The sequence below is a fragment of the Tachypleus tridentatus genome, chromosome 12, assembly GCF_004210375.1.
Source record: "Tachypleus tridentatus isolate NWPU-2018 chromosome 12, ASM421037v1, whole genome shotgun sequence".
Taxonomy (NCBI): domain Eukaryota; kingdom Metazoa; phylum Arthropoda; class Merostomata; order Xiphosura; family Limulidae; genus Tachypleus; species Tachypleus tridentatus.
Genome location: NC_134836.1, coordinates 131,307,705 through 131,332,638, shown reverse-complemented (window position 1 = coordinate 131,332,638; position 24,934 = coordinate 131,307,705). Strand labels below are relative to the sequence as shown.

At 36.3% G+C, this 24,934-nt stretch overlaps 1 protein-coding gene across 1 annotated transcript; it reads left to right on the top strand.

Annotated features, from left to right (window-relative positions):
- The first annotated feature begins 22,740 nt into the window (after window positions 1-22,740).
- LOC143233228 (uncharacterized) lies at window positions 22,741-23,637 on the top strand. The gene is made up of 2 exons (XM_076469218.1): window positions 22,741-22,877; window positions 23,061-23,637. The coding sequence occupies exon 2, from the start codon at window positions 23,069-23,071 to the stop codon at window positions 23,408-23,410; it is 342 nt and encodes a 113-aa protein (XP_076325333.1). The 5' UTR covers window positions 22,741-22,877; window positions 23,061-23,068; the 3' UTR covers window positions 23,411-23,637.
- The last annotated feature ends 1,297 nt before the right edge of the window (window positions 23,638-24,934 follow it).

Below are 24,934 nucleotides of genomic sequence, written 5' to 3'. Positions count from 1 at the left end.
GTTTACTATTCACAACTTGGCACTCAGTACAAACATTGTTACACGTGGTTTACTATTCACAACTTGGCTCAGTACAAACATTGTTACACGTGGTTTACTATTCACAACTTGGCACTCAGTACAAACATTGTTACACGTGGTTTACTATTCACAACTTGGCACTCAGTACAAACATTGTTACACGTGGTTTACTATTCACAACTTGGTACTCAGTACAAACATTGTTACACGTGGTTTACTATTCACAAAACAGTACAAACATGTTACACGTGGTTTACTATTCACAACTTGGTACTCAGTACAAACAATGTTACACGTGGTTTACTATTCACAACTTGGTACTCAGTACAAACAATGTTACACGTGGTTTACTATTCACAACTTGGTACTCAGTACAAACAATGTTACACGTGGTTTACTATTCACAACTTGGTACTCAGTACAAACAATGTTACACGTGGTTTACTATTCACAACTTGGTACTCAGTACAAACAATGTTACACGTGGTTTACTATTCACAACTTGGTACTCAGTACAAACATTGTTACACGTGGTTTACTATTCACAACTTGGTACTCAGTACAAACAATGTTACACGTGGTTTACTATTCACAACTTGGTACTCAGTACAAACATTGTTACACGTGGTTTACTATTCACAACTTGGTACTCAGTACAAACATTGTTACACGTGGTACTCAGTACAAACATTGTTACACGTGGTTTACTATTCACAACTTGGTACTCAGTACAAACATTGTTACACGTGGTTTACTATTCACAACTTGGTACTCAGTACAAACAATGTTACACGTGGTTTACTATTCACAACTTGGCACTCAGTACAAACATTGTTACACGTGGTTTACTATTCACAACTTGGTACTCAGTACAAACATTGTTACACGTGGTTTACTATTCACAACTTGGTACTCAGTACAAACAATGTTACACGTGGTTTACTATTCACAACTTGGCACTCAGTACAAACATTGTTACACGTGGTTTACTATTCACAACTTGGTACTCAGTACAAACATTGTTACACGTGGTTTACTATTCACAACTTGGTACTCAGTACAAACAATGTTACACGTGGTTTACTATTCACAACTTGGTACTCAGTACAAACATTGTTACACGTGGTTTACTATTCACAACTTGGTACTCAGTACAAACATTGTTACACGTGGTTTTACTATTCACAACTTGGTTTACTATTCACAACTTGGTACTCAGTACAAACATTGTTACACGTGGTTTACTATTCACAACTTGGTACTCAGTACAAACAATGTTACACGTGGTTTACTATTCACAACTTGGTACTCAGTACAAACATTGTTACACGTGGTTTACTATTCACAACTTGGTACTCAGTACAAACATTGTTACACGTGGTTTACTATTCACAACTTGGCACTCAGTACAAACATTGTTACACGTGGTTTACTATTCACAACTTGGCACTCAGTACAAACATTGTTACACGTGGTTTACTATTCACAACTTGGTACTCAGTACAAACATTGTTACACGTGGTTTACTATTCACAACTTGGCACCCAGTACAAACATTGTTACACGTGGTTTACTATTCACAACTTGGCACTCAGTACAAACATTGTTACACGTGGTTTACTATTCACAACTTGGCACCCAGTACGAACATTGTTACACGTGGTTTACTATTCACAACTTGGCACCCAGTAAAACATTGTTACACGTGGTTTACTATTCACAACTTGGTACTCAGTACAAACATTGTTACACGTGGTTTACTATTCACAACTTGGTACTCAGTACAAACATTGTTACACGTGGTTTACTATTCACAACTTGGTACTCAGTACAAACAATGTTACACGTGGTTTACTATTCACAACTTGGTACTCAGTACAAACAATGTTACACGTGGTTTACTATTCACAACTTGGTACCAGTACAAACATTGTTACACGTGGTTTACTATTCACAACTTGGTACTCAGTACAAACAATGTTACACGTGGTTTACTATTCACAACTTGGTACTCAGTACAAACATTGTTACACGTGGTTTACTATTCACAACTTGGTACTCAGTACAAACAATGTTACACGTGGTTTACTATTCACAACTTGGTACTCAGTACAAACAATGTTACACGTGGTTTACTATTCACAACTTGGTACTCAGTACAAACATTGTTACACGTGGTTTACTATTCACAACTTGGTACTCAGTACAAACATTGTTACACGTGGTTTACTATTCACAACTTGGTACTCAGTACAAACATTGTTACACGTGGTTTACTATTCACAACTTGTACTCAGTACAAACATTGTTACACGTGGTTTACTATTCACAACTCAGTTGTTACACGTGGTTTCAGTACAAACATTGTTACACGTGGTTTACTATTCACAACTTGGTACTCAGTACAAACATTGTTACACGTGGTTTACTATTCACAACTTGGTACTCAGTACAAACATTGTTACACGTGGTTTACTATTCACAACTTGGTACTCAGTACAAACATTGTTACACGTGGTTTACTATTCACAACTTGGTACTCAGTACAAACATTGTTACACGTGGTTTACTATTCACAACTTGGTACTCAGTACAAACATTGTTACACGTGGTTTACTATTCACAACTTGGCACCAGTACAAACATTGTTACACGTGGTTTACTATTCACAACTTGGCACTCAGTACAAACATTGTTACACGTGGTTTACTATTCACAACTTGGTACTCAGTACAAACATTGTTACACGTGGTTTACTATTCACAACTTGGTACTCAGTACAAACATTGTTACACGTGGTTTACTATTCACAACTTGGTACTCAGTACAAACATTGTTACACGTGGTTTACTATTCACAACTTGGTACTCAGTACAAACAATGTTACACGTGGTTTACTATTCACAACTGGTACTCAGTACAAACATTGTTACACGTGGTTTACTATTCACACTCAGTACAAACAATGTTACACGTGGTTTACTATTCACAACTTGGTACTCAGTACAAACAATGTTACACGTGGTTTACTATTCACAACTTGGTACTCAGTACAAACAATGTTACACGTGGTTTACTATTCACAACTTGGTACTCAGTACAAACAATGTTACACGTGGTTTACTATTCACAACTTGGTACTCAGTACAAACAATGTTACACGTGGTTTACTATTCACAACTTGGTACTCAGTACAAACATTGTTACACGTGGTTTACTATTCACAACTTGGCACTCAGTACAAACAATGTTACACGTGGTTTACTATTCACAACTTGGTACAGTACAAACATTGTACGTGGTTTAAACAATTGTTACACGTGGTTTACTATTCACAACTTGGTACCCAGTACAAACATTGTTACACGTGGTTTACTATTCACAACTTGGTACCCAGTACAAACATTGTTACACGTGGTTTACTATTCACAACTTGGTACTCAGTACAAACATTGTTACACGTGGTTTACTATTCACAACTTGGCACCCAGTACAAACATTATTACACGTGGTTTACTATTCACAACTTGGCACCCAGTACAAACATTGTTACACGTGGTTTACTATTCACAACTTGGCATAAGAACATTGGTACGAACATTGTTACACGTGGTTTACTATTCACAACTTGGCACTCAGTACAAACATTGTTACACGTGGTTTACTATTCACAACTTGGCACTCAGTACAAACATTGTTACACGTGGTTTACTATTCACAACTTGGCACCCAGTACAAACATTGTTACACGTGGTTTACTATTCACAACTTGGCACTCAGTACAAACATTGTTACACGTGGTTTACTATTCACAACTTGGCACTCAGTACAAACATTGTTACACGTGGTTTACTATTCACAACTTGGCACCCAGTACAAACATTGTTACACGTGGTTTACTATTCACAACTTGGCACTCAGTACAAACATTGTTACACGTGGTTTACTATTCACAACTTGGTACTCAGTACAAACATTGTTACACGTGGTTTACTATTCACAACTTGGTACTCAGTACAAACATTGTTACACGTGGTTTACTATTCACAACTTGGTACTCAGTACAAACAATGTTACACGTGGTTTACTATTCACAACTTGGTACTCAGTACAAACAATGTTACACGTGGTTTACTATTCACAACTTGGTACTCAGTACAAACAATGTTACACGTGGTTTACTATTCACAACTTGGTACTCAGTACAAACAATGTTACACGTGGTTTACTATTCACAACTTGGTACTCAGTACAAACAATGTTACACGTGGTTTACTATTCACAACTTGGTACTCAGTACAAACATTGTTACACGTGGTTTACTATTCACAACTTGGTACTCAGTACAAACAATGTTACACGTGGTTTACTATTCACAACTTGGTACTCAGTACAAACATTGTTACACGTGGTTTACTATTCACAACTTGGTACTCAGTACAAACATTGTTACACGTGGTTTACTATTCACAACTTGGCACCAGTACAAACATTGTTACACGTGGTTTACTATTCACAACTTGGTACTCAGTACAAACATTGTTACACGTGGTTTACTATTCACAACTTGGTACTCAGTACAAACATTGTTACACGTGGTTTACTATTCACAACTTGGCACTCAGTACAAACATTGTTACACGTGGTTTACTATTCACAACTTGGCACCCGGTACGAACATTGTTACACGTGGTTTACTATTCACAACTTGGTACTCAGTACAAACAATGTTACACGTGGTTTACTATTCACAACTTGGTACTCAGTACAAACAATGTTACACGTGGTTTACTATTCACAACTTGGTACTCAGTACAAACAATGTTACACGTGGTTTACTATTCACAACTTGGTACTCAGTACAAACATTGTTACACGTGGTTTACTATTCACAACTTGGCACTCAGTACAAACATTGTTACACGTGGTTTACTATTCACAACTTGGTACTCAGTACAAACAATGTTACACGTGGTTTACTATTCACAACTTGGTACTCAGTACAAACAATGTTACACGTGGTTTACTATTCACAACTTGGTACTCAGTACAAACAATGTTACACGTGGTTTACTATTCACAACTTGGTTTACTCAGTACAAACATTGTTACACGTGGTTTACTATTCACAACTTGGTACTCAGTACAAACATTGTTACACGTGGTTTACTATTCACAACTTGGCACTCAGTACAAACATTGTTACACGTGGTTTACTATTCACAAACTTGCACCCAGTACAAACATTGTTACACGTGGTTTACTATTCACAACTTGGTACTCAGTACAAACATTGTTACACGTGGTTTACTATTCACAACTTGGTACTCAGTACAAACAATGTTACACGTGGTTTACTATTCACAACTTGGTACTCAGTACAAACAATGTTACACGTGGTTTACTATTCACAACTTGGTACTCAGTACAAACAATGTTACACGTGGTTTACTATTCACAACTTGGTACTCAGTACAAACAATGTTACACGTGGTTTACTATTCACAACTTGGTACTCAGTACAAACAATGTTACACGTGGTTTACTATTCACAACTTGGCACTCAGTACAAACAATGTTACACGTGGTTTACTATTCACAACTTGGTACACTCAGTACAAACATTGTTACACGTGGTTTACTATTCACAACTTGGTACTCAGTACAAACAATGTTACACGTGGTTTACTATTCACAACTTGGTACTCAGTACAAACAATGTTACACGTGGTTTACTATTCACAACACTCAGTACAAACATTGTTACACGTGGTTTACTATTCACAACTTGGCACTCAGTACAAACATTGTTACACGTGGTTTACTATTCACAACTTGGCACTCAGTACAAACATTGTTACACGTGGTTTACTATTCACAACTTTGGCACTGGTACAAACATTGTTACACGTGGTTTACTATTCACAACTTGGTACTCAGTACGAACAATGTTACACGTGGTTTACTATTCACAACTTGGTACTCAGTACAAACAATGTTACACGTGGTTTACTATTCACAACTTGGTACTCAGTACAAACAATGTTACACGTGGTTTACTATTCACAACTTGGTACTCAGTACAAACAATGTTACACGTGGTTTACTATTCACAACTTGGTACTCAGTACAAACAATGTTACACGTGGTTTACTATTCACAACTTGGTACTCAGTACAAACATTGTTACACGTGGTTTACTATTCACAACTTGGTACTCAGTACAAACAATGTTACACGTGGTTTACTATTCACAACTTGGCACGCAGTACAAACATTGTTACACGTGGTTTACTATTCACAACTTGGCACGCAGTACAAACATTGTTACACGTGGTTTACTATTCACAACTTGGCACTCAGTACAAACATTGTTACACGTGGTTTACTATTCACAACTTGGTACTCAGTACAAACATTGTTACACGTGGTTTACTATTCACAACTTGGTACTCAGTACAAACATTGTTACACGTGGTTTACTATTCACAACTTGGCACCCTCAGTACAAACATTGTTACACGTGGTTTACTATTCACAACTTGGAACCCGGTACGAACATTGTTACACGTGGTTTACTATTCACAACTTCACACCCAGTACAAACATTGTTAACGTGGTTTACTATTCACAACTTGGAATCCGGTACGAACATTGTTACACGTGGTTTACTATTCACAACTTGGCACCCAGTACAAACATTTTACACGTGGTTTACTATTCACACAACATTGTTACACGTGGTTTACTATTCACAACTTGGCACCAGTACGAACATTGTTACACGTGGTTTACTATTCACAACTTGGCACCAGTACAAACATTGTTACACGTGGTTTACTATTCACAACTTGGCACCCAGTACAAACATTGTTACACGTGGTTTACTATTCACAACTTGCACTCAGTACAAACATTGTTACACGTGGTTTACTATTCACAACTTGGCACTCAGTACAAACAATGTTCAGTACAAACAATTGTTACACGTGGTTTACTATTCACAACTTGGTACTCAGTACAAACATTGTTACACGTGGTTTACTATTCACAACTTGGTACTCAGTACAAACAATGTTACACGTGGTTTACTATTCACAACTTGGTACTCAGTACAAACAATGTTACACGTGGTTTACTATTCACAACTTGGTACTCAGTACAAACATTGTTACACGTGGTTTACTATTCACAACTTGGTACTCAGTACAAACACATTGTTACACGTGGTTTACTATTCACAACTTGGTACTCAGTACAAACATTGTTACACGTGGTTTACTATTCACAACTTGGTACTCAGTACAAACATTGTTACACGTGGTTTACTATTCACAACTTGGTACTCAGGTACAAACATTGTTACACGTGGTTTACTATTCACAACTTGGTACTCAGTACAAACAATGTTACACGTGGTTTACTATTCACAACTTGGTACTCAGTACAAACATTGTTACACGTGGTTTACTATTCACAACTTGGTACTCAGTACAAACAATGTTACACGTGGTTTACTATTCACAACTTGGTACTCAGTACAAACAATGTTACACGTGGTTTACTATTCACAACTTGGTACTCAGTACAAACAATGTTACACGTGGTTTACTATTCACAACTTGGCACCCAGTAAGAACATTGTTACACGTGGTTTACTATTCACAACTTGGCATCCGGTACGAACATTGTTACACGTGGTTTACTATTCACAACTTGACACTCAGTACAAACATTCTTACACGTGGTTTACTATTCACAACTTCACACCCAGTACCAACATTGTTACACGTGATTTACTATTCACAACTTGGCACCCGGTACGAACACTGTTACACGTGGTTTACTATTCACAACTTGGTACTCAGTACAAACATTGTTACACGTGGTTTACTATTCACAACTTGGTACTCAGTACAAACAATGTTACACGTGGTTTACTATTCACAACTTGGTACTCAGTACAAACAATGTTACACGTGGTTTACTATTCACAACTTGGTACTCAGTACAAACAATGTTACACGTGGTTTACTATTCACAACTTGGTACTCAGTACAAACAATGTTACACGTGGTTTACTATTCACAACTTGGTACTCAGTACAAACATTGTTACACGTGGTTTACTATTCACAACTTGGTACTCAGTACAAACATTGTTACACGTGGTTTACTATTCACAACTTGGTACTCAGTACAAACAATGTTACACGTGGTTTACTATTCACAACTTGGTACTCAGTACAAACAATGTTACACGTGGTTTACTATTCACAACTTGGTACTCAGTACAAACATTGTTACACGTGGTTTACTATTCACAACTTGGTACCCAGTACAAACATTGTTACACGTGGTTTACTATTCACAACTTCACACCAGTACAAACATTGTTACACGTGGTTTACTATTCACAACTTGGAATCCGGTACGAACATTGTTACACGTGGTTTACTATTCACAACTTACAAACACCAGTACAAACATTGTTACACGTGGTTTACTATTCACAACTTGGTACTCAGTACAAACAATGTTACACGTGGTTTACTATTCACAACTTGGTACTCAGTACAAACAATGTTACACGTGGTTTACTATTCACAACTTGGTACTCAGTACAAACAATGTTACACGTGGTTTACTATTCACAACTTGGTACTCAGTACAAACAATGTTACACGTGGTTTACTATTCACAACTTGGTACTCAGTACAAACATTGTTACACGTGGTTTACTATTCACAACTTGGTACTCAGTACAAACAATGTTACACGTGGTTTACTATTCACAACTTGGTACTCAGTACAAACAATGTTACACGTGGTTTACTATTCACAACTTGGTACTCAGTACAAACATTGTTACACGTGGTTTACTATTCACAACTTGGTACTCAGTACAAACAATGTTACACGTGGTTTACTATTCACAACTTGGTACTCAGTACAAACATTGTTACACGTGGTTTACTATTCACAACTTGGTACTCAGTACAAACAATGTTACACGTGGTTTACTATTCACAACTTGGCACCCGATAAGAACATTGTTACACGTGGTTTACTATTCACAACTTCACCCAGTACAAACATTGTTACACGTGGTTTACTATTCACAACTTGGAATCCGTTACGAACATTGTTACACGTGGTTTACTATTCACAACTTGGCACACAGTACAAACAATGTTACACGTGGTTTACTATTCACAACTTGGCACCCGATAAGAACATTGTTACACGTGGTTTACTATTCAGAACTTGGCATCCGGTACGAACATTTTTACACGTGGTTTACTATTCACAACTTGACACCCAGTACAAACATTCTTACACGTGGTTTACTATTCACAACTTCACACCCAGTACCAACATTGTTACACGTGGTTTACTATTCACAACTTGGCACCCGGTACAAACATTGTTACACGTGGTTTACTATTCACAACTTGCACCAGTACAAACATTGTTACACGTGGTTTACTATTCACAACTTGGCACCCGGTACGAACATTGTTACACGTGGTTTACTATTCACAACTTGGTACTCAGTACAAACAATGTTACACGTGGTTTACTATTCACAACTTGGTACTCAGTACAAACAATGTTACACGTGGTTTACTATTCACAACTTGGTACTCAGTACAAACAATGTTACACGTGGTTTACTATTCACAACTTGTTACTCAGTACAAACATTGTTACACGTGGTTTACTATTCACAACTTGGTACTCAGTACAAACAATGTTACACGTGGTTTACTATTCACAACTTGGTACTCAGTACAAACAATGTTACACGTGGTTTACTATTCACAACTTGGTACTCAGTACAAACATTGTTACACGTGGTTTACTATTCACAACTTGGTACTCAGTACAAACAATGTTACACGTGGTTTACTATTCACAACTTGGCACTCAGTACAAACATTGTTACACGTGGTTTACTATTCACAACTTGGTACTCAGTACAAACAATGTTACACGTGGTTTACTATTCACAACTTGGTACTCAGTACAAACAATGTTACACGTGGTTTACTATTCACAACTTGGTACTCAGTACAAACATTGTTACACGTGGTTTACTATTCACAACTTGGCACTCAGTACAAACAGTACAAACAATTGTTACACGTGGTTTACTATTCACAACTTGGCACCAGTACAAACATTATTACACGTGGTTTACTATTCACAACTTGGTACTCAGTACGAACATTGTTACACGTGGTTTACTATTCACAACTTGGTACTCAGTACAAACAATGTTACACGTGGTTTACTATTCACAACTTGGTACTCAGTACAAACAATGTTACACGTGGTTTACTATTCACAACTTGGTACTCAGTACAAACAATGTTACACGTGGTTTACTATTCACAACTTGGTACTCAGTACAAACAATGTTACACGTGGTTTACTATTCACAACTTGGTACTCAGTACAAACAATGTTACACGTGGTTTACTATTCACAACTTGGTACTCAGTACAAACAATGTTACACGTGGTTTACTATTCACAACTTGGTACTCAGTACAAACATTGTTACACGTGGTTTACTTTTCACAACTTGGTACTCAGTACAAATATTGTTACACGTGGTTTACTATTCACAACTTGGTACTCAGTACAAACAATGTTACACGTGGTTTACTATTCACAACTTGGTACTCAGTACAAACATTGTTACACGTGGTTTACTATTCACAACTTGGCACCCAGTACAAACATTGTTACACGTGGTTTACTATTCACAACTTGGCACTCAGTACAAACATTGTTACACGTGGTTTACTATTCACAACTTGGCACCCGGTACAAACACTGTTACACGTGGTTTACTATTCACAACTTACAAACACCCAGTACAAACATTGTTACACGTGGTTTACTATTCACAACTTGGAATCCGGTACGAACATTGTTACACGTGGTTTACTATTCACAACTTGGCACCCAGTACGAACATTGTTACACGTGGTTTACTATTCACAACTTGGCACCCAGTACGAACATTGTTACACGTGGTTTACTATTCACAACTTGGCACCCAGTACAAACATTGTTACACGTGGTTTACTATTCACAACTTGGTACTCAGTACAAACATTGTTACACGTGGTTTACTATTCACAACTTGGCACCCGGTAAGAACATTGTTACACGTGGTTTACTATTCACAACTTGGCATCCAGTACAAACATTGTTACACGTGGTTTACTATTCACAACTTGGCACCCAGTACAAACATTGTTACACGTGGTTTACTATTCACTTGGCACTCAGTACAAACATTGTTACACGTGGTTTACTATTCACAACTTGGCACCAGTACAAACATTGTTACACGTGGTTTACTATTCACAACTTGGCACCCAGTACAAACATTGTTACACGTGGTTTACTATTCACAACTTGGCACCCAGTACAAACATTGTTACACGTGGTTTACTATTCACAACTTGGCACAAACAATGTTACACGGTACAAACATTGTTACACGTGATTTACTATTCACAACTTGGTACTCAGTACAAACAATGTTACACGTGGTTTACTATTCACAACTTGGTACTCAGTACAAACAATGTTACACGTGGTTTACTATTCACAACTTGGTACTCAGTACAAACAATGTTACACGTGGTTTACTATTCACAACTTGGCACCCAGTACAAACATTGTTACACGTGGTTTACTATTCACAACTTGGTACTCAGTACAAACATTGTTACACGTGGTTTACTATTCACAACTTGGTACTCAGTACAAACATTGTTACACGTGGTTTACTATTCACAACTTGGTACTCAGTACAAACAATGTTACACGTGGTTTACTATTCACAACTTGGCACCCGGTAAAAACATTGTTACACGTGGTTTACTATTCACAACTTGGCACCCGGTACAAACATTGTTACACGTGGTTTACTATTCACAACTTGCACCCAGTACAAACATTGTTACACGTGGTTTACTATTCACAACTTGGTACTCAGTACAAACAATGTTACACGTGGTTTACTATTCACAACTTGGTACTCAGTACAAACAATGTTACACGTGGTTTACTATTCACAACCTTGTACACAGTACAAACAATGTTACACGTGGTTTACTATTCACAACTTGGTACTCAGTACAAACATTGTTACACGTGGTTTACTATTCACAACTTGGTACTCAGTACAAACATTGTTACACGTGGTTTACTATTCACAACTTGGTACTCAGTACAAACAATGTTACACGTGGTTTACTATTCACAACTTGGTACTCAGTACAAACAATGTTACACGTGGTTTACTATTCACAACTTGGTACTCAGTACAAACATTGTTACACGTGGTTTACTATTCACAACTTGGTACTCAGTACAAACATTGTTACACGTGGTTTACTATTCACAACTTCACACCCAGTACAAACATTGTTAACGTGGTTTACTATTCACAACTTGGAATCCGGTACAAACATTGTTACACGTGGTTTACTATTCACAACTTGGCACCCAGTACAAACATTGTTACACGTGGTTTACTATTCACAACTTGGCACCCGATAAGAACATTGTTACACGTGGTTTACTATTCACAACTTGGCATCCGGTACGAACATTGTTACACGTGGTTTACTATTCACAACTTGACACCCAGTACAAACATTGTTACACGTGGTTTACTATTCACAACTTCACACCCAGTACAAACATTGTTACACGTGGTTTACTATTCACAACTTGGCACCCAGTACGAACATTGTTACACGTGGTTTACTATTCACAACTTGCACCCAGTACAAACAATGTTACACGTGGTTTACTATTCACAACTTGTTACACGTGGTTTACTATTCACAACACTGTTACACGTGGTTTACTATTCACAACTTGGTACTCAGTACAAACAATGTTACACGTGGTTCACTATTCACAACTTGGTACTCAGGACAAACAATGTTACACGTGGTTTAATATTCACAACTTGGTACTCAGTACAAACAATGTTACACGTTGTTTACTATTCACAACTTGGTGGTGTTACACGTGGTTTACTATTCACAACTTGGTACTCAGTACAAACAATGTTACACGTGGTTTACTATTCACAACTTGGTACTCAGTACAAACAATGTTACACGTGGTTTACTATTCACAACTTGGTACTCAGTACAAACAATGTTACACGTGGTTTACTATTCACAACTTGGTACTCAGTACAAACAATGTTACACGTGGTTTACTATTCACAACTTGGTACTCAGTACAAACAATGTTACACGTGGTTTACTATTCACAACTTGGTACTCAGTACAAACATTGTTACACGTGGTTTACTATTCACAACTTGGTACTCAGTACAAACAATGTTACACGTGGTTTACTATTCACAACTTGTTACTCAGTACAAACAATGTTACACGTGGTTTACTATTCACAACTTGGTACTCAGAACAAACATTGTTACACGTGGTTTACTATTCACAACTTGTTACTCAGTACAAACAATGTTACACGTGGTTTACTATTCACAACTTGGCACCCGGTAAGAACAATGTTACACGTGGTTTACTATTCACAACTTGGCACCCGATAAGAACATTGTTACACGTGGTTTACTATTCACAACTTCACACCCAGTACAAACATTGTTAACGTGGTTTACTATTCAAAACTTGGAATCCGTTACGAACATTGTTACACGTGGTTTACTATTCACAACTTGGCACCCAGTACGAACATTTTACACGTGGTTTACTATTCACAACTTGGCACCCAGTAAGAACATTGTTACACGTGGTTTACTATTCACAACTTGGCATCCGGTACGAACATTGTTACACGTGGTTTACTATTCACAACTTGGCACCCAGTACAAACATTGTTACACGTGGTTTACTATTCACAACTTGGTACTCAGTACAAACAATGTTACACGTGGTTTACTATTCACAACTTGGCACTCAGTACAAACATTGTTACACGTGGTTTACTATTCACAACTTGGCACCCAGTACAAACATTGTTACACGTGGTTTACTATTCACAACTTGGCACCCGGTAAGAACATTGTTACACGTGGTTTACTATTCACAACTTGGCACCCAGTACAAACATTGTTACACGTGGTTTACTATTCACAACTTGGTACTCAGTACAAACAATGTTACACGTGGTTTACTATTCACAACTTGGTACTCAGTACAAACAATGTTACACGTGGTTTACTATTCACAACTTGGTACTCAGTACAAACAATGTTACACGTGGTTTACTATTCACAACTTGGTACTCAGTACAAACAATGTTACACGTGGTTTACTATTCACAACTTGGTACTCAGTACAAACAATGTTACACGTGGTTTACTATTCACAACTTGGTACTCAGTACAAACAATGTTACACGTGGTTTACTATTCACAACTTGGTACTCAGTACAAACATTGTTACACGTGGTTTACTATTCACAACTTGGTACTCAGTACAAACAATGTTACACGTGGTTTACTATTCACAACTTGGTACTCAGTACAAACAATGTTACACGTGGTTTACTATTCACAACTTGGCATCCGATAAGAACATTGTTACACGTGGTTTACTATTCACAACTTGGCATCCATTCACAACTTACTCAGTTACGAACATTGTTACACGTGGTTTACTATTCACAACTTGACACCCAGTACAAACATTGTTACACGTGGTTTACTATTCACAACTTGGAATACGGTACGAACATTGTTACACGTGGTTTACTATTCACAACTTGACACCTAGTACAAACATTGTTACACGTGGTTTACTATTCACAACTTGGCACCCAGTACAAACATTGTTACACGTGGTTTACTATTCACAACTTGGCACCCGGTACGAACAATGTTACACGTGGTTTACTATTCACAACCTTCCACCCAGTACAAACATTGTTACACGTGGTTTACTATTCACAACTTGGCACCAGTAAAAACATTGTTACACGTTGTTTACTATTCACAACTTGACACTCAGTACAAACATTGTTACACGTGGTTTACTATTCACAACTTGGAATACGGTACGAACATTGTTACACGTGGTTTACTATTCACAACTTGGTACTCAGTACAAACAATGTTACACGTGGTTTACTATTCACAACTTGGTACTCAGTACAAACAATGTTACACGTAGTTTACTATTCACAACTTGGTACACAGTACAAACAATGTTACACGTGGTTTAATATTCACAACTTGGTACTCAGTACAAACAATGTTACACGTGGTTTACTATTCACAACTTGGTACTCAGTACAAACAATGTTACACGTGGTTTACTATTCACAACTTGGTACTCAGTACAAACAATGTTACACGTGGTTTACTATTCACAACTTGGTACTCAGTACAAACAATGTTACACGTGGTTTACTATTCACAACTTGGCACCCGGTAAGAACATTGTTACACGTGGTTTACTATTCACAACTTGGCACTCAGTACAAACATTGTTACACGTGGTTTACTATTCACAACTTGGCACCCGGTAAGAACATTGTTACACGTGGTTTACTATTCAACCTGGCTCCCAGTACGAACATTGTTACACGTGGTTTACTATTCACAACTTGGTACTCAGTACAAACAATGTTACACGTGGTTTACTATTCACAACTTGGCACGCAGTACAAACATTGTTACACGTGGTTTACTATTCACAACTTGGTACTCAGTACAAACAATGTTACACGTGGTTTACTATTCACAACTTGGTACTCAGTACAAACATTGTTACACGTGGTTTACTATTCACAACTTGGCACCAGTAAGAACATTGTTACACGTGGTTTACTATTCACAACTTGGCACCAGGTAGAACATTGTTACACGTGGTTTACTATTCACACCTGGCACCCAATACAAATATTGTTACACGTGGTTTACTATTCACAACTTGGTACTCAGTACAAACAATGTTACACGTGGTTTACTATTCACAACTTGGCACCCAGTACAAACATTGTTACACGTGGTTTACTATTCACAACTTGGTACTCAGTACAAACATTGTTACACGTGGTTTACTATTCACAACTTGGTACTCAGTACAAACAATGTTACACGTGGTTTACTATTCACAACTGGCACTCAGTCCGAACATTGTTACACGCGTTTTAGTATTCACTGTAATAAATCTCCTAAACGTTGGCTGCATTTGTAACATACAAAACTGTTATTACGACGTCACTTCTTATAATAATAAGGTTTATTCCTTATATAACCAGTTATAATGATGTAAACTATAATGGTTGTAACGGAATCGTGATCGAAATACATTAAAAATATTTGTGACAAACTATTTTCTTTAGCCTTAAGATAAAATGTTCCTTGTTCTTGTTCATATTCCAGATTGTTAGGTAATATATTAGGTTGAGGAATAATTCGTGAGCGTTTTAAATAATTTCATTCAAGCATTACATGCAAGACTATACAATACTTCAATGCATGAACACATTACACCCAAAACATTTATTATGATACTTTATTTCATGTAATACCTAGGTATATAGTATGCATTGTTTTAAACGAAATTGCAAGAAATTAAATGCGAAAAGCAGATGGTGTCGAAAATGCTCGATTTTGTCCACTTGACATTCCATTTAATGAGCTGAAAATGAAAGCTAAAATTAAAGACATATGAAAATCAAACACACCATCTATTAGAGCAAGAAATTATCTACCAAATGACATGAAATATTTTGCGAAAGCGTTTCATTTATGAATATATTTTTAACTTGGAAAAACGCTCACGAATTATTCCTCAACCCAATAATTAATCTCGAATGAGTCTCAGGTTTATTACGCTACGTATTACGATTTCATATGTCCAGAAATTTAAATTTAGAATTGAATGACTGCCTTCCTTCTATATACTACATTACAATCAGTAGCATTTTACATATTTACTACACTACTACATTACAATCACTAGCATTTTACATATATAGTACATTACTACATTACAATCACTAGCATTTTACATATATAGTACATTACTACATTACAATCACTATCATTTTACATATATACTACACTACTACATTACAATCACTAGCATTTTACATATATAGTACATTACTACATTACAATCACTAGCATTTTACATATATAGTACATTACTACATTACAATCACTAGCATTTTACATATTTACTACACTACTACATTACAATCACTAGCATTTTACATATATAGTACATTACTACATTACAATCACTAGCATTTTACATATATAGTACATTACTACATTACAATCACTAGCATTTTACATATATACTACATTACTACATTACAATCACTAGCCTTTTACATATATAGTACATTACTACATTACAATCACTAGCATTTTACATATATAGTACATTACTACATTACAATCACTAGCATTTTACATATATACTACATTACTACATTACAATCACTAGCTTTTTTATATACTACATTACTACATTACAATCACTAGCCCTTTTACATATATACTACATTACGACATTACAATTACTAGCATTTTACATATATACTACACTACTACATTACAATCACTAGCATTTTACATATATACTACATTACGACATTACAATTACTAGCATTTTACATATATACTACACTACTACATTACAATCACTAGCATTTTACATATATACTACATTACTGATTCTTACGTTCGAAAAGTTTCTACAAATTTAGAGAATAAACCGGACTTCCGCATTACATATTTAACAATATAAGTTACACGCATTTCTAAATATATATTAAAGTGAAATAAATACAGATATTAAAATAAATATATAATATTAAATCCGTTACAAAGTGAAAATTTATAAAATTACAGTCAGGTTTAAATGTTGTTTGTTGTTAAATATATGTTTTGGTTACGTATATTAGATGACTTTAGCGTTTTACCCCTCTTTCAACAACACCTTTTGTTATTTTAAACCGAATCAGATGGTGCGACACATGGGATCTAAATGTTCATGTTAGACATAAGAAGTTCCTTGTATAACTACATCAAATTTCCATCTACTGATCAGAGGGAGGTACTTTAGTCAGCGGTATACCAGACGGCTGGCTACACATCTACTTAAGCCTGATGGATGGAACACTCTACTCACAAATCTGAAGATCGCGAGTTCCAATCCTCTTCCCGAACATGTTCGGTCTCTCAGCAGTGAGGGGTATTATAATGTGAAGGTCAATTCCACTATTCGTTGGTAAAGAATACCCCACGAGTTGGCAGTAGATGGTGGTGGCTAGTTTTCTTCTCTCCATAAAAACATAGCAAACAAACAATCAAATGCCTAGGTAAGTTTAGATTGATCGTAAAGGCTACTTTAGTATCTTCCTTCTAAAACTTCAAGTACGATTCCCGTCACCGAACATGCCAGCTTTTTCTGCCGTATGAGCGTTATAATGTGAAGGTCACTTCCACTATTTGAAGATAATAGAGCAGCCCAAGAGTTGGCGGTGGATGGTGTTAACTAGCTGCCTTCTCTATGCTATTGGGTGAAAAAACAAACCATAATTCCTTGTACATTAGGCACACCATGATACTCAGTCGTGGAGGAGAAAAGGGAGGTGGGCCACACAATGGACTAGTAGTGATACACCCTGGGATAGTGAGCAATACATGGACTTCTACGTACTACCTAATTTCCAGGTTAAAGTGCTAGGTGCTTTAGGTGATATTAACCTGATGTACTTTTAAACTAACAAAGTTTTATTTTAAAAAAGTCTTTTGAACGAGAAGAAACGTTAAAATATGATCTGAACGTTTGGTAATCTAATACTGCAAAATACTTTATTATTTTTAACAAAATAAAATGCCATCCACGTCTCTTCCGTACGCTAATTGTTTTAAACTAACCCACACTGCTCTGAATTTATTCATAATATAAATATAGAACAGCTAAAAATATGTGTTAATTTTAACTCTTATTAAATACATTGATCTAATTAAATATTCTATCATTAAAAAAAACCTTTTTTTCGCAACAAATTCCAATAAGTTATGAAAATCTATTCACTTAAACCACTAACTTCTTCCCAAATAAGTTCAAGCATAATATTTGGTTGATTCGAACATCTCTATATAAGGTTCTAATCCTCACTGACAACGGAAAAATTTCAAAACTATTTAACAAAAAAAAATTATTACTAAACCAGTTAGTCTGTTGTTTAAAATATCTGTACTAGAAAACACAGAAATAACTAAGATCCCAGTCTCAAGAAGATATCTGAATACCACAATGTACTCCAAAATATTTGCGGTGATTGTATTCTTTAGAAGTTGAGGTTCTGTGCTGATCAGGGCCGACAGTGGTCAACGTGCCGTACCGTGGTTCACGTAAAGCTAATCAAATATAAATAAATAAATAAATCACATATCGAAGTCTGTGGCCATGGGTGCGTTGTAATTTTCATTTATTCTACCCTTAAGGTGATATATCCTGAAAACTTAAGTTGATTTTGTTTATAACGCGTAGTTTCAACAATTACTACAATATTAAGGTATGACAAGGTCTTCGATCTCGTGCTACTTGGAAACGAAACTACTACCTTGGATGTTACTGTTTTGAACTGTGAATGATTGTTTAACATACGCTCACGAATATTTGTACTATAAATGGTATTATTGGTGTAATATGGATGTTTACTGGGTTTATAATAAGAATGACTGTCTTGTTTGTCCTCCTGGTGTTGGTACAGTGGAATGAAATCTTTAAAAATGTTTTTAATAGCCTCTGTTACTGTACTATTATCTGATATCGAGATTTATTTGCTGTTCGTGTTCTCTTTGTTGTGTATTAACTTGTTCTGTGAGTTTTTTCTGTTGCAGATGTTGTTGTCTGTCGTTTAGTGTTATTATTTATGTTGATAATTCTTGTATCACAGTTCGCCGTGTACGACTACTATACAAACGTGTGCTACACAATTAGTTATCGGTTTCTTAATGTCGTTTTATGTGTAAACTTTGACGTTTGTAGGTTGTTCTGTCCTACTAACAAATACTTGTTCTCATATTCTCTATTCTTTAATGTCTTTGATGGCTGATAGTTTCCCCCTAGGAATGAAGCCTGTGTATCGGGTTTCATACCCCGTATGTGTATATTAATCAAGTATTTAGAACTTTGTGTCCTTAGTTAAACGCTGTATGGCAATTATATTTGCTCGAGGTTTGTTTCCTTACTTCTGTTGCTAATTATGGTTCTTTGTACGAACCAAATATTCCTTCTTTTATAATGGCATGTTTCGATGCTTCCCGTTTAATTTGTGTAAAATTTGTTTAGTGTAATGTTCATCTTTGTTTTATTTTGTACAAGGTTTGTTTGTTTTGAATTTCGCGCGAAGCTACACGAGAGCTATCTGCGCTAGCCGTCCCTAATTTAGCAGTGTAAGACTAGAAGAAAGACAGCCAGTCATCACCACCAATTCTTGGGCTACTCCTTTATCAATGAATAGTAGGATTGAACGTAATATTATAACGCCCCCACAAATGAAAAGGTTCGAACCCGGGATCCTGGGATTATGAGTCGAGTGCCTAAACCACCTGCCCATGCCGGGCGGTGTGTTAGGTTTCATTTCCCTTTATTTGTTCATTTGATTTTACAGTTTCAATGAACGATTTTTAATCTTTTCAATCGATAGTTACAACGCTCCAATCAGGGGTTCGATTCCTGTTAGTGGAATTACACATACATTCAATCAATGGAACATTTATTTTTCCGCAAAACGCCTAGCCTTTTTGCGTACTCTTTTGTTACTTTACCCAGCTGTAATTTAACACAACTAATTAAGTTATCTAGATCTTAACTTGTAGCTATGTTCATAAATTTAGTGCCACCTACACTAGACTCACCTAGGTATAAAGAGGCAGATGACTCACTCGAAGACCCGGTTATCATATCCTACTTTTTCTTCTTATAGTCGCAACATGCCAGACGACCAGACGTAAGCGTTGGATTTTGTTAAGGCCTGTTGTTTTTAAAGTGTTGACAAGTGACAACTGGAAGAAAGTATTTAGAAATACAAGTACATCTTCTTGTTGAAAAAGCTCACCGATCGTGGGTGAAACAGTTGTAGACCTAATCCTAATCGTATACAGATTTAACCAATGACGGTTAGGCCCGAATTAGGGATTTCTGAGAGGAACGAACCAGTACTTATCACACACAACAAATACACATCCTCAGGCCTTGAAAGTCAGCGCAAGAATCTAGTCTATAACTTTAAAATTAGGAACGACTAATTCTTATACCACTCATGTAGGCTTCCGCGAAATGCAACAAACAAGCTCGACGATTTCCTACGTAATAACTAGTAACCTCAGAAGCAGAATCAAACTGGAAGGGACCATTTACAATAATTTACTGTATAACTTCAAATGAATAATATTTATTCTCATCTTTGTGCCCATCTTTTAAAACTTAAATGAAATATTCAGAGCATTTGTACTTCATAAAGTGTTTTTATATCTTTTCAAAACAACTACTGTAATACTTTTCTCTGACTAAAACAACATATTTAATAAATTAAAATGTTTAATGTTTAGGAATTCTCATTTCAGAAGGTAACTTTGATAATTTCGGAAACAAAATGAATGAAAGCGGTGGTATTTGTTTGTTTGTTTTTAATTTCGTGTAAAGCTACACGAGGGTGATCTGCGCTAGCCGTTTCTAATTTTCCAGTGTAAGACTAGAGGGAAGGCAGCTAGTCTTCACCACCCACCGCCAACCTTTGGGCTACTCTTTTACCAATGAATAGTGGGATTGACCGTCACATTATAACGTCCCTACGGTTGGTGCGACCACGCGACCCTCAGATGACCCATGCCGGACAAAAGCGGTTGTAAAAAACAAACAATCTAGTCTATGTTAGGCCTAATTAGCAGAGAAAAGTTGTTGTTTTTTGATAAAACTACTAAGGCCATCCTTCCTTAGTTTCGAATTGTCACCTTATATTTAGAAAATACACAACTGACCGACAACACTCGCCACAAACTCTTAGGACACTTCACCAACAAATAATGTTGGATTGATCGACACATAATGACGTTCCTATTGCCGAGAAGGCGAATATTTTCAGCGCCTTAGAAAAATTGTATATTATTCTAAAAACTTACCCAAAAATTATACAACAAGTTTATTTACTTAATTCTGGTGATTGAGATAATTTTAAACAAAATACGTTTATTCGTTATAGTTCCTAGTGCTAGTTATAACTGATGGCTTCTCCACGTAGGCCTACTTACAAGTAGATATTTAATTTTATTCGTTATAGTTCCTAGTGCTAGTTATAACTAATGACTTCTCCACGTAGGGCTACTTACAAGTAGATATTTAACTGTTTTAATACTTTAACATATATTTGTTTATATCCATATAGCCCCCATTGATACAGAGATGTGTCTGCAGACAACTTACAACACTAGAAACCAGGTTTCGATGCCTGTGGTGGGAAGAGTATAGATAGCCTATTGTGTAGCTTCGTGTTTAAGTTCGCGAAAACAAAGATATATATATATTCATATGACTGTCCATGTAAAACAAAAACCCATCTCTATATAGTTATTAAATCATCTAAATTCTTCAACAAAACACTTCTGTTAAATGTACTGCAACTTATTCAACCTTTTGATTTCCTTTCGTTCACAGAGTGAGATTTCAGATTTGACTTCAGTAATCATCTCTGGAACTAACAATCTGACGTTTTCAAAATCAGAAGAAACATCTGAAGAATACGTTTACACAGTTCAAGTTCCATCATTCAAACTTCCGGAAAGGATTACAAACAGGCAAGATTAAATTTCTTTCCTAAATGTTTATGTGGAGTCACAAACGTATCTTTACTGAAAAGAACTTTCATTGACTTCTAAGCCTAATAAGATAAGTCTATATTGTGCAGCTTAAAATATGAGATAACTTGTGATTATATTCTTTCTAAAAGTATCTGATTTTGTATTGATAAAACTACATAGCACAGGAAATGGAAGAATCTCTGCCGACTTCCAAGCTCGACGCACCTCAAGAAGTTACTGTTGAACTGTCGCTTCTGTCACTGGATAAACCACCAAAACTCCAGGACAGAGAGTCAGACGCGAGACAAGAACAGGAAGACAGAAAAGGTGAGCTGAAGAGAGAAGAACTGGCAAGTTTTGTATGTCGACGCCCGGAGAAAAGAAAAACTTTACACACACTCGAAGCAGGCTTTGGGGTGGGTACCGTCCCCAAAAAATTGGTTTCTGAGGATGCTACTCAGACAAAATTAAAGAGTTCAAAATTTGCTTGGAAAAATTCTAGGTTTTCAGCAGAACATTGTCATCAGTAGACTTTTAAAGAATCTTAAGAGAGTTTCTGTCTCTACTTCAGATGAAAATGAAATTGGAATCAAACCAACCGAAGCAAGAATGATGAAAACCAAACGAAATATCTTTCGAAAGAGATCCAGTAGTGAAGAAGGCCCAAGCAATCTCGAAAAAGAGATTCGAGAAGTTTCTCGCACAACCACTTCCATTTTTGAAAAGTTTACATCTCGTAGAAAATCAACCCAAGAAGAAGGCATTGTGTGCAAAGGGAAGATTTGCTCTCCATTATTAAGCCTAAAGTGGAAGTGCCAGATTTAGTGACGAAACGAATCCCCTTACGACACATACGGTCTGCGACAATTGATTCTTCGACTGTTCAACAATCAGACATTCTCCCATTTGGTCCAAACGCATCCAAAAAACGATCAAAATCAAAAAAGACAGCTTTTCAAAGAAGTCTAAGTGATGAAACTAGAACAGATGGAGAATCGTTGAAAGGGAAACTTTAAAGAAGAAAGTCTCAGAAGAAGACCAGACCATTGAAGAAAAAAAACGTAAACAATCATTGGACGAAAAACAAATGATGAACCAGATAAACAACAAAGAGGGAGAATCAGATGGCGAACATGCAACTGTCGTGTGGGATGATGGAAATGTCCTGAATGCAATGTTACTTGGCGACGCTATTGAGTCGTTCCTAAAGGGTTCTATGAGTAATGATGAGGAGACTGAAAAACGAGTTTCTTTCAGAAAGTCCTAAGAATCAAAACACTTTGAAGAACCCTAAAAGTACTCTATGTAATTATCATGCTTTATCGAGTATTTCTATGTCAATTATGTTATTTTATTTAGATAACATCGTATGCCTACATCATTATTAATTTTAGTTTTTTGTAATCTCGATTTGTAAAGGAATTATTTAATGATGACCAAGGTTATAGCTGTGATATGTAACGTTTATGAGGGCTCTGTATCTTGTTTGTCAATATATAAGGGCTCTGTATCTTGTTTGTCAATATATAAGGGCTCTGTATTTTGTTTGTGAAGACGTTTCACTAACAACAAATGCACTAATGTTACTTCACGAGTGTTATACATCAGATAAACATCATTTAAAAGTAAGGTTTTAAAAACATTAATGATAACACTTTTTACAAACGGCTCAGCATGGCGATGTGGGTTAAGGCGTTCGACTCCTACTTTGAGGGTCGTGGGTTCGAAACCCCGCTGCACCAAACATGCTTGCCCTTTCAGCCGTGAGGGCGTTATAATGTAACAATCAATCCCACTATTCGTTGGTAAAAGAGTAGCCTAAGGGTTTGGCGGTAGCTGGTGATGACTAGCTGCCTTCCCTCTAGTGTTAAACTACTAAATTAGGGACGGCTAGCGCTGATAGCCCTCGTGTAACTTCGCGCGAAATTCAAACAAAACAAAATTTTCAGAAATTGATTTTTAGTGGAATTTCTTTTGAGTTTTTTTTCAAACGTTTTAGTTAATTTGTAATGATTTAAAACGAAATGAAAATTCAACTGTTCTGCCTTCAAAAC